The sequence below is a fragment of the Natator depressus genome, chromosome 6 (genome assembly GCF_965152275.1).
Source record: "Natator depressus isolate rNatDep1 chromosome 6, rNatDep2.hap1, whole genome shotgun sequence".
NCBI lineage: Eukaryota > Metazoa > Chordata > Testudines > Cheloniidae > Natator > Natator depressus.
In genome coordinates this window covers 16,095,970-16,106,998 of record NC_134239.1, presented here as the reverse complement: position 1 = coordinate 16,106,998, position 11,029 = coordinate 16,095,970, and the positions used below count along the sequence as shown (strand labels likewise).

Genomic DNA, 11,029 nt, shown 5'->3' with positions numbered 1-11,029 from the left:
AAGTATATAACCTTTGTATAATCTGTATTCAGGGTCCCCTCCTGGCTAGCAGGGGGGCACCACGCTCGAGCGTAATAAACTTAGTGTCTTTTGGGAACTCTGCAGTTGTGGACTTTGGTTACGTGCCTCAGCCTAGATTTGAACTGCGCATGACCTATCAGGTATAATTCGCAGCATTGGTGTGCGTGTCCTACCAGGTGTAAATCGCAGCATTTGTGTGCATGTCCTACAGGTGTAATTCGTAACAGTCAGCATCTAGTAAAGACTCCCATTGACTCCAGTGGGCTTTGGATCAGGCTGTTCTTTGCAAAGTCAAGTCCATTTCTTTCAACAACATTTATTTGACCTGGTTATTGGCCATGCCAAAAATAAATCTGTCTCTGATTAATGTGGTACTTGTCCAAATTCACATGACCTTGTGTTATATAATAGTCAGTGGTCTCAGATGGCGGCTTGTTCTTTGCAGAGAAAATGCACCTTTCCCAGTTGACGTATTTGTATGAATCACAGTATTCCTGGATACATCACACCTGAATAACTTTGTCAACAGTTTACAGTGTCCTTGGTGTTTTCATTTTGGAGATTTTCAATGCCACTGGGCCTGCCAAGTAGAGGATTTCACCCTTTCTTGTCAACACCCCTTGCTCTCATGAGAATTTGGGAGCACTTTCGTCACCACTGCCCATTTTCTCTTGAAGACGACAGAGTCAGGGGGCTTCATTCATTCAATTTTTGCCAAGGAGTAACACAGCGATTGTCGGAAAAGACTGATCTTTATTTCCTGGCTCATCATATGATCTGGGTTAACCAAGGTTATACATACCGTTGTCACATGGTGGAGGTTGATATTCAATACCTACAGTGGCTAGTGTTATAATTTATTTATATTGCAATAGCATCTAGATGCACCAGTCATGGATTAGGATGCCAATCTTCTAGGCCAAGGGTCTCAAACTCACATGACAACGAGAGCCACATGAGGACTAGCACATTGGACCGAGGGCCACACCACTGACCCCCAACTGCTGCCCCGGCCCCTCCCCCACTCCACCCCTTCTGTGAGGCCCCGCCCCTGCCCCGCCTCTTCCCTGCCCCCATTCCAACCCCTTCCCTGAAATCCCCACCCCAACTCCGCCCCCTCCCTGCCCCCAGGGGGTGCAGGAGGGGCACAGGATGCATCAGGGGCTCAGGGCAGGGGGTCAGGGTGCAGGATGAGGCAGGGGCTCAGGGCACAGCAGGGGGCTCAGGGCAGGGTGTTGGGGTGCAGGAGGGGTTTGGAGGGTGGCTCGGGCCGGGCGCGCACTGGGGGCAGGGCAGGCTCCCTCCCTGCCTGCCTGCCCTGTCCCCACACTGCTCTGGAAAGCGGCCGGGATCTGGGGGAGGGGCGGCACAGGGGTCTGTGTGTTGCCCTGGCCACGCCTCCAGGTACCTCCCCTGAAGCTCCCATTGGCCGCGTGTTTGACACCCATTCTATGCCTTCTACATCTCTACTCTCTGTCTGCATCTCCATGCTCATTGTGCTTATTTTGCCCCGGATCAGTCTCCTTTGCTGTTCTTCGTTACTGACAGGGCTGGACTCAGGGCCGGATCCAGGCACCAGCTTTCCAAGCAGGTGCTTGGGGTGGCACTGAGAATGGGGCGGCACTGAGAATGGGGCGGCAGTCTGTGTCCCGCAGCGGCAATTCGGCAGCAGCTCCCGTGCTGTTCCAGGGCGGCGGCAATTCAGCGGCAGCTCCCTTGCTGTTCCGGAGGCGGCGGCAAGTCGGCACTAGCTCCGTTGCTGTGGCGGTGGCAATTCGGCGGTGACTGCTTGGGGTGGCAAAATTGGTAGAGCCACCCCTGGCTGGACTTGCCAGGAACGTGTCTGATAAGAATTATATTTACTGAGCACAGAGGCATGGAACAAAAATGTGTTAGTCAGTGCAAGATGAGCTGTGTATTGGGTAATCTAGCTTCACAGGGAGCTTTCTTGCCCAACACTAGAAGAGAACGCTGGCTCCAGGGAAGTCCCAGCATTGCGGGAAGTCATCCAGCTCTGAAGAGACACCAAAGACAAAAGTCTTGCATACACCGGGGTTTTGCCTCAATTTCAGCCACCAGTGTAAAACTCTAGTGTAGACAACCAAAACTGCTATTTGTACTGATGGAGCGGACCCTGGTTTTCAGCAGCTACAGGAGTGGCTGGGCCTGGTAGCTGTACTCAGAGCAAATCCCCACATAGATACTGATGTAAAGGAGGGAAGCGAAGAGAGTGACAGGAAAGCACTGACTGGAACTGCTATTGTTCAATTATGCAGTGAGTCAGTTGACTGGGGAAGCAATTATGATCTGCAGCAATAACACAAGAAATCAATAATGAAACAATTATTACAGGAATCCATTAATGAAAGATTCAGTTGTACACCAAATCAATTATGCAAGGGAATGGGGACAACAGCCAGCCAGTTGGGAACTGATACTACCAGGTCTAGACGATCAGGGATTGAGTGATGTTAACAGTTAAGTAAAGTTGTAACGGCATGACTACGACTCTGGTGCTGGTTGGGTGCCTGGTTCCTCCAGCCCAGCGGGAGGCAGGCAGAAGATAGCACTGGCATGGTGATGCCTGGAAGAAGTGGTAGCGAGGGCCTACAGGTGTCTCATCAGCAACACCTCCACAACTGGGAGCAAAGGGGAAGGTTGGGAAGGATCTGGATCCCACAAAGGTTAAATCTACCAACTCCCCCCTTACCCCCAAAAAACAAACAAAAAATCCTAGATGAACATTAAATGAGATCTGAATCCCAGGGTCCCTGTTTCCTTTGATAGTTTCTAATCACATCCTCCAAAATCTAGATGAGGAGGTGGGGATGGAGGTAGAAGTAGTGTTCCCAGCTCCCTTTGTTTCTGCTGAGTGAACAGGAAAGGTCTGCGCCCAGGGAGCAGAAGCCTGTTAGCACTCCTGCTGCGTGATCACAGCTGGTACCAAGCGTTTCCCAAATTGCTCCCGCCGGGCTAATCCATGGGCTGAAAATGCCTCGGCAGCGACAGCATCGAGCGGGGGTCCTGGCGGCAGCTTGGTGTTGCGTGTGCCATGGTTATCGCAGCACGACAGTGCTTGCTCTAGGTGCCGCGGTTGTCTCCGGGTTCACACCTGCCCGCACCAGGCAGGGACTGTCTGGAAATGAATTAACTCTTCCTGTGCCAAGGCTACGTCGTGCCCGTGAGTTAACGAAGCAGGGAGTCAGCCAGGGCCTGGGAGGGTTATGGCATATGCAGGAACCATGGCGAGGGCTTAGTGCTTGGGGGGGAGGGAAGATGGAGGCGTCTCCCCCCCAAATATGCCCCACTCCTCAGCTCCAGCACTCCGGTGCCCTGCCCCCGCACGGCTGTTGGTGGCAGCCGAGCCCTGGAGGGGTTCGGCCTGTTGTGTCCACCAGGTCAGAGCTGGGCCAGGTGTAGGATTTACCCCTCCCCCCATGCTGGGGGTGGCCCGCATCCCATACAGGGCACGGGCTGTCGGGGGACGGGCGCTCAGAGTCAGCCGCTTGAGGCCCGGCCCAACCCCGCCCCCACCGCAGCGGAACAAAGATGGCGCGCGGCTGAAAGCGCTCTAGACCGGACCAGCTGCCGGAGCGTACCATCCTCCTCACATTGCCACCGTCTTCCCACCCCCCTACCTCCACAGCAATGGTGAGGCTCACTTCCGGACGAGGACCGGAACCCGGAAGTGTGTGGCCCTGGGGGCTCCCCGGCTGCTCACAGGTGAGTATTCTCTTACCGATTATCGGCTCCTTATCGCTTAACCCCTTCCCGGCCAGGTCTCGCGAGAACAGTGGGGATTGGCTCTCTTCCTCCCCTCAGCTAGCAACAGAGGCGGGACTGTGCGTGCGACGAAGCACCGACATTCCATGCTCCCCGCCCTCCCCTGTCGCGCGCCGATCTCTTTCTCCTCCTCCCCAGGTGGCGTGGCACGTGCATCAGCCCCAGCTGTCCAGCCCAGCGCGTGCCCTTCCCGCCCTTCGCCGGCGGTGGGGGGAGGGGAGAGGCTGTTATGCTGGGAGCCCCCGTGACTGTCTCTGCCCGTACCCCACCCTGTCCTCGCACCAACACACCCGGTGCCAGGGCCAGATTAACCTTTTGTGGGCCCAGTGCCAAACATATTTGTGGGCCCCCACAGGGGCAATGGAGCATGGCGCGGCGAGGTCAGTCCCCAGGGCGAGGGGCCCGCCAGGCGCATGGCATGGCAGGGGCGGCCCCGCTCCGCCCAGCCCAGTGCGAGGCCACTATTTACAAACCGGCAGTTACCAGACACACAGTGGCCCTGTGATGCCAGCATGCCCCATCCCACGCCAAAGAGCCCCCCGCCCAACACCCCACTGACTTCCTATGACCAGAGCCCCCCCAGACCTCCCCCGGAAATGCACAGCGCCGTGCACAACACCACCCCTGCCCAGCACTCCCCTGCCCACAGCCCCATCACAACTGCCCAGCACCCCCCACAGAACCCCCACTCCCTATTGCCCCAACACACACATCTTCCCTGCCCCCTCACAACCCAGCACCCTCTCCCCCCCAGGTTCTCCAGAGACCCACTCCCCCAAGCCCTGCCTCCCGGCTGCACTCACTGGCCCTGCTGGGAGGTGACTGTGTCTGCTGGGCTGAGCTGGCAGTGCAGTTAGGGCTGGTCCCAGGGCCAACAATTGCTCTGTCCGTTCACTAGTGGTGCGATCAGCCAGGCCAAGGCCTGCTCCGCCAGGCTCCCTCAAGAGGCTCTTGCCTGGAGGGGCCCAGCTAAGCCCCTCACACTGTCCCCCTGCCCAGACTGAGACTGGCCAGGCTTCTGCACCAGTCCCAGGCGGCTCAGCTCCAGGGAGACAGGCGGAGCCCCACAGGCCTGGAGCCAGCAGTGCACTGGGGTCCGGCCAGGGGGCAGAGAGGAGCCAGAAGCAAGTGGTGGGTGGCGGGAGGAGTGGGGTCTCGGGGTACAGTGCAAGTGGAGTAGGTCAGGGCTGCTTCTGAGCATGGGCCCGGCTCTATGGAGCCACTGGCACCATTATAAACCTGGCACTGCTCGGTGCAGTGCCATCAAGGTGGGTAACTTGCCCCTGGTATAGCTGGAGCGGGTGACTTGCGCCGATGCGGCCAGTGCTGGCCCTCATGTGGGCGGCTCAGCCCAATGTGCCCAGTGCTGGCCCTTCCTCGTGCGGGCGGCTCAGGTCGATGCTGCTAGCACTGGCCCTCGTGCAGGTGACTTGCATCAGTGTCCAGTGCTGTCCCTGTGTGGGTGAATTATGCCAACACACCCAGCTGCACACACCCTGTGTTCATGACTCACACTATACTCTGCCCGCCTGGGAGTGGGCTGTACCCAATGTGCCTAACACCAGCCTTAAGTGGATGACTCATGCCAACACTCCTAATGCTGCTGCCAGGTGAGTGACTTGTGCTATTGCACCCAGGGCTGCCCCATGCATGTGACTTGCACCAACCCTCCCAGACCTGGCCTGTGTGGGTGACTCATGCCAACAAGCTCTGTGGATGTGACCCCATGGGCCGCCCCATAAACCGCTTGCTTTCACTATTACTAATGAATGGGCCTCATCAGCTGAGAAATAACATTGCTACTCATCAAAGGGCTTACTAAATAGATACCCCGATCCCCTTCACACTGTGCTTTCCAGGCTTCTGATTCTGGGCTTCTTCAGCAGAAGCCAGTTCTAATAGTGAACATCCTCTACTGAAATTCTTCTGGTATAGGTATGGCCATGCCATTAGAATTGTTTTTGTTCTCTAGGAGATTATAGATACACTGAAGCAGGGGGTAGGGTTTCCAGCTGCCCCAGTTCTCACTGCCCTGTATCATTCATCTTGTGAGTGTGGCTTGTGAGACAGCTAAGAGCCCTGAGTTTGTTTAAGAGTCCACAGCGTGATGGCAAAATTTGCTGATGCACATATGCCTTCTGGTTTCACAACGTGATTATTAGATGGGTTTGGTTGTGTCCTGGCTGGAGGGGATTTGGAGACCTGAATGTTCATTTGACATAATATGTTATTTGCAGAGACTGATGTAACATCTCCAGAGCCAGAATCTGTGAGATATTTCACTTGAATCAGAGGTAGAAGAGACACCCGTAGCTAGTACTAGGTTAAAATCTGCACTAGTTGTCTCATTGGTCCCTTTTCGCACCTCTGCAGGAATGTACCTCTCTTTTTTTTTTTCCTGTTTAGTTTTTATTCTGTTCACAGTTACTGTGTATAGCACTTTTCTGACAAAGTGTGACCTTAATGCATAACAAAGCTAAATGGCACAAGAAAGCCAGAGCATATATAAATGATGGAAAAGAGTGCTGCAAAGGGTTTATTCCACTGACCTCAGTGGAGTTAATCCTGATTTACAAAGGTGTGAGAGCCCATTGCATGGAAAATATGAAAGTATTTATTCATAAAGGGAAAAGAAAGGAAAGGGAAATTCAGGTGTGACATGGGCAAGAAGATAAAAACGTATTGTCAGACATGATTTGAAAAGGTAGGGAGATACAGGAAGGCTGTTCCAGGTGGCAGGAGTGCCAGAGTGGAAGGCATTTACATCAGGTGATGTGTAGAAGACTAGCAGGAAAATGAGCAGGGAAGTGTGTCTAGAGATAGACGATTGGTTTTAAAAACAAAGGGAGATCATGCTGAGCAGAATCTTGAAATAAATGGCCAGCTAGTGTTTAAGAATTGGATTGATATAGCCACACACTTTGGTATGACTGAGAAGGTGTTTTTCTCCACTTTTAAATGCCTTTGTCTTGGCACAGAGGAGGAATCATCTCCCTCTATTGTCCCTGAAATGGAAATACGCTGTTGTTGTAGCTGTGTTTGTCCCAGGATACTAGAGAGACAAGGTAGATGGATAATATCTTTTACTGGACCAACTTCTGTTGGTGAGAGTGACAAGCCTTCGAGCTTACCTCTCTCGCCAGCAGAAGTTGGTCCAAAAAAAGATATTAGCTCATTCACCTTGTCTCCCTGAAATGGAAAGACCGTTGCCAAAATCAAAATGGCTAGATTTGCTGTTTTCTTTTTCTCTCTGTCCTCAGATTCTCTGTTGTGACAGAATCCCCCCTACCTCTGTTGATTGACATAATTTATCAAAGCCCCTCTTGTTAAGTCTGTCATGGGATTAATATCTATATATTGTCAGTGTGCAGCTGGCTTTGTGAAACCTAGTAATTGTCCATTTACACTCCTCATCTCTTAGGAATTCACATTCCCCAGTGAAAATGGAGACCTTAAGGGACCTATCTGTGAAGGAGCTCCAGGAGCTGCAGGAGAATTCTGAGGAGATAGAGCGTCTGGCACTGGAATCAACAGAGGTAACATGCATGCTGCAGGGTAAGGAAAGTGTGGATGCAGATAGGAGGTGCTGCTCCTCATTGGCTGTGGCTTTTGATCTCCCCTCTCAGGTCCAGGAACTACAGCTGGAAAGGGAGATGGCCTTGGCCACAAACCGGAGCCTGGCAGAACAGAACCTAGAATTCCAGACGCCGCTGGAAACTGGCCGCACAAACCTTTCCGACAGATACCAGAAGCTGCAGAAGCTGGCTGAACAGTGCCAGGAGCAGAAGGCAAAATTGGGTACGTGTCTCCCAAACCACCCACCCTCCCCAGTGTAGTCAGGTCGTCTGTAACCAGGACTTTTTCCCATCTCTCCCCACCCCCCCCCCCCCCCCCGCCCAGTGGACTGAGGAGCTCCCTTTCTGTATAGGAGGTCTGTATTCTGAATCTGTCTTCTGGTTTTTGTTCAGACTGACATGGACAGAGTAGAGGTGATTCCCTAGCCAAGAGACTGCACAATGTTGGTTTCTCCTTGGGTTTTCTCCCTATATCAAAACTCCCCAAGGCAGCGAAGGTTCCCATTGTGAATGTGAGGGGTTTAACAAAGTCTTGGTGGCATGGGGCAGGAAGGTGACATAGTTTCTACTTTACGCTTTGCTGGGATCATGAGTTAGAACATAGAGTCTTGGGATAGGTGCCTAGTATTGTCTCTGACAGAGCTGGAGACATGGTAATTTTGCCTAGTTTTTGTATGTCACATTTTGGTCATCACATTTTTCCTCCCCAGAGAAATTTTCTGCGGCGATGCAGCCTGGGACCTTGTTAAATCTTCTGCAGGTGGAGGGCCAAAGGATTGAAGAGGAATCTGAGGTGATACTAAAATTTAAGTTCAAATGAAAATAAAATTGACTAATGGAAATCTCCCTGAAAACTTGAAATTACCTTCCCCAACCAGCACCCTAAATTGGAGATTATCTCCCATAGATTGAAGCCATTGTCTTAAAGATTGGGATTATCACTCCTTTACAGTTGAGTGGTTTAATTGTTTCCATGTGATCTAGGCCATGTCTGAGAACATGGGGTCTGAGCTGGAGCTGGGAGAGAACATTGGAGGGGGCAGCGTTGGTATCAGTGGTGTCTTGTGTTTCAGACTATGGCCGAGAAGTTCCTGGAGGGCGAAGTGCCACTGGAGATATTTCTTGAGCAGTTTTCCTCCATGAGGACGTTGTCCCACCTGCGACGGGTCAGAGTGGAAAAGCTCCAAGAGGTACTGAGGAAGTCCGAAGCTTCACAGGAACCAGCCAGTGACTCTCATTTTAACCACCAGCATCCTGCTCCTCACGTAACTCCTGGGCCTGCTGATGAGCAGCAGCCACAGCCCTTCCTATCAGGAACACCATCCTTCCCTTTGCCCTATAGTCCAGCCCCACGCATGCCTGTAGGCCCCACAGTCCATGGAACTCTCCAACCTGCTCCTTTCTCTGGAGCACCAGTTATAATGGGACCCCTCACCTCCTCTCAGCCAAGCACCCAACCCACATTTCCCTATAAACCACCTCCAGCTCCCGGATACCCACAGGCCCCACCTGGAGGCTCGGCACCAGGATACTCCCAGCCTCAGACAAGAGGCTCATCTTCAGCCCCAGGGTACCCTTGGGCTCCATGCAGAGGGCCACCATCTGCCTCTGGTTACTCTCAACCCCAGCCCAGAGCTCCATCTGGACTAGGGTACCCCCAGCCTCCACAGCCTCCATATTTTCCACCAGGAGGTGGAAGACCACAGTGTCCATACCCAACCCAGCCACCGCTACCTAGTTTTCCAATTCCATCCCAGCCTCCGTATCCCCCAGCTTCACATTCTCCCTTTGGATACCCACCACCTCCGCCACCTCGAGGCCCTGCTTGGCCTGGATACTAGTCAGTACTTCTGGAGAGCTTGCTTCATCATCCTCTCCTCTGTCATGGTCTGAGATATCGATCCTTGCTGAGAAATAAGCAAAAGAAGAAAGAGCTGGGAGTGTTGTCCTCAGACCCATACATGTATAAGCATTATGTAAGGTGAGAGGTGTGGTTCTGGTGTCCTATACATGCTAGCAGCATGAGATGTAAGACAAAGTGACACCGTAACAGCACATCTGAGGATTGCACTATTTTAGGTTTTGGTTAATGAATAATGCCGTGTGATGGCTGCTGGCATTCTTCAGTGGCCACTTGTACTGCTTGGTCTTTTGAAGCCATGTTAGAAAATATAAATAGTGGGCCAGATTCTCTACTACTATAAATGGGCAAAACATGCACTGATTTACACCAGCTGAGGACCTGTGTGTGAGATGCCTGTGTGTATAGTTTTCTACATATATAGATATATACCAAAAGAATTCTAAAGACACAGGTGTGAGAGAGATGGAGTGAGAATCTCTGACAGTATTTGACCGGAAATGCTCTTATTGCTTCCTAGGGAACTCAAGTCTGGAAACTAGACTAGCAGAGTCAGCCAGATTCAGAATCAATGCATAATTTATCTTGTCAATGAGAAGCGACTAGCTAGCATGTTGGGATAGGTCACCCCTTGATATGCCCCATGTCACTGTAGCGTAATTCAAAACCGGCTCCAGTCCTGCCATTCCCAGGATACTGCAGGACCAACATTTCCTTACCACTGCCTCTGTCCGTCTAACCATACTGATGTTACGATTTTACTGCAAAGCAAAGGTCTGTCCAGTGCTGCCACTGTCTATCCATTTCAGCTGTTTCCAGCCTACTCGTGGGGAAAGGCCCCTTTAGCACTGGCCCCTTTTAGCTACGAGGCAGGCAGAGCCCTCCTTTGCAGGATGTGGATTATCACAGAGAAGGCATCAGGGTCATGAAATATGCCTGGGATTTGATATGTGGAATATCTGTTCTGCCATGGAGATAAAATGAGTTGGCGTGATGCTTCTGGAGCTGCTAATAATTTGGAGGCAAGGCAGCATGTGCCTTGACCTGTAGAAATCTGGGTGACTAAGCCTTATTTGCTGGTTGATGGTGGAAAACAACACTACTATCCAAACTTTGGTAATGGTTCAGTGAAACACTGAGGTATGTAAGGTCTGCAATGTCTCTTCCTCCTCTCTAGTGACCTGCGGTAGGGGTGAAGGTACACTGGATCAAGAAGCATCCAGTATCCCTTGCATATTCCCCCCCCGCTCCCCCCTTCCTCCTATGTTGACCTGAGGAAACAATGGACCCAACAGAGAGAATGAAGGATTCTTAACAAAAATGGTATTTTGCTTTGGTCTGCACTTACCTACCAAATTCTGTTTGCTTGCCTGTAAGTTATTTATAAAGATAGATGACTAATGGACTAGACCAAGTTGAATGCTTTTGGAATTTGATGGAAACAGTTCTCTAGCTGTGATTAATTAGAGTAATAAAACTTGATTAATTGCACACAGGGTTGCAGCTGTGATTGTTTTGGGATATGAAGTGTTGCCTGGTTGAAATTTTTTATTGATTTTGTTTTTTTGCCAACTCAGCATCCTTGCATTGATTTCCCTTTGATGATGTCCATATAATCTTTCCTCTTCTATCTCTCACTACCAAATTTTCTATGCATCATCCTTCCTGCCTTTCAGTCTGCAACATACCCTAGGTGCCCATTTGTGCAATCCTCTTCTCCAGGGGCTAACTGATCTCATGCTTCAGCATCATTTCTCCTTTACCTTCCTCTTCTCTGCACTGTAGTTTC

At 51.6% G+C, this 11,029-nt stretch overlaps 1 protein-coding gene across 2 annotated transcripts; it reads left to right on the top strand.

Moving 5' to 3' along the window:
* Positions 1–3,599: 3,599 nt before the first annotated feature.
* VPS37C (VPS37C subunit of ESCRT-I) lies at positions 3,600–10,677 on the top strand. Of its 2 annotated transcripts, none has more exons than XM_074954628.1 (5): positions 3,600–3,744; positions 7,226–7,340; positions 7,431–7,602; positions 8,090–8,172; positions 8,453–10,677. In XM_074954628.1, exons 2-5 carry the CDS (start codon positions 7,248–7,250, stop codon positions 9,218–9,220), a joined length of 1,116 nt encoding a protein of 371 aa, XP_074810729.1. In that variant the 5' UTR covers positions 3,600–3,744; positions 7,226–7,247; the 3' UTR covers positions 9,221–10,677. The 2 variants fall into 2 exon arrangements, with proteins under 2 accessions (XP_074810729.1, XP_074810727.1); XM_074954626.1 differs by lacking the exon at positions 3,600–3,744 and adding an exon at positions 5,397–5,414.
* Positions 10,678–11,029: the final 352 nt, after the last annotated feature.

Bases quoted from the DNA above. Each gene is read 5' to 3' on its own strand.
- VPS37C (XM_074954628.1), top strand. From the start codon at position 7,248: ATGGAGACCTTAAGGGACCTATCTGTGAAGGAGCTCCAGGAGCTGCAG. The intron at 7,603-8,089 runs GTACGTGTCTCC...TTTCCTCCCCAG, and splicing joins GGAGCAGAAGGCAAAATTGG to AGAAATTTTCTGCGGCGATG. The intron at 8,173-8,452 runs GTGATACTAAAA...CTTGTGTTTCAG, and splicing joins GGATTGAAGAGGAATCTGAG to ACTATGGCCGAGAAGTTCCT.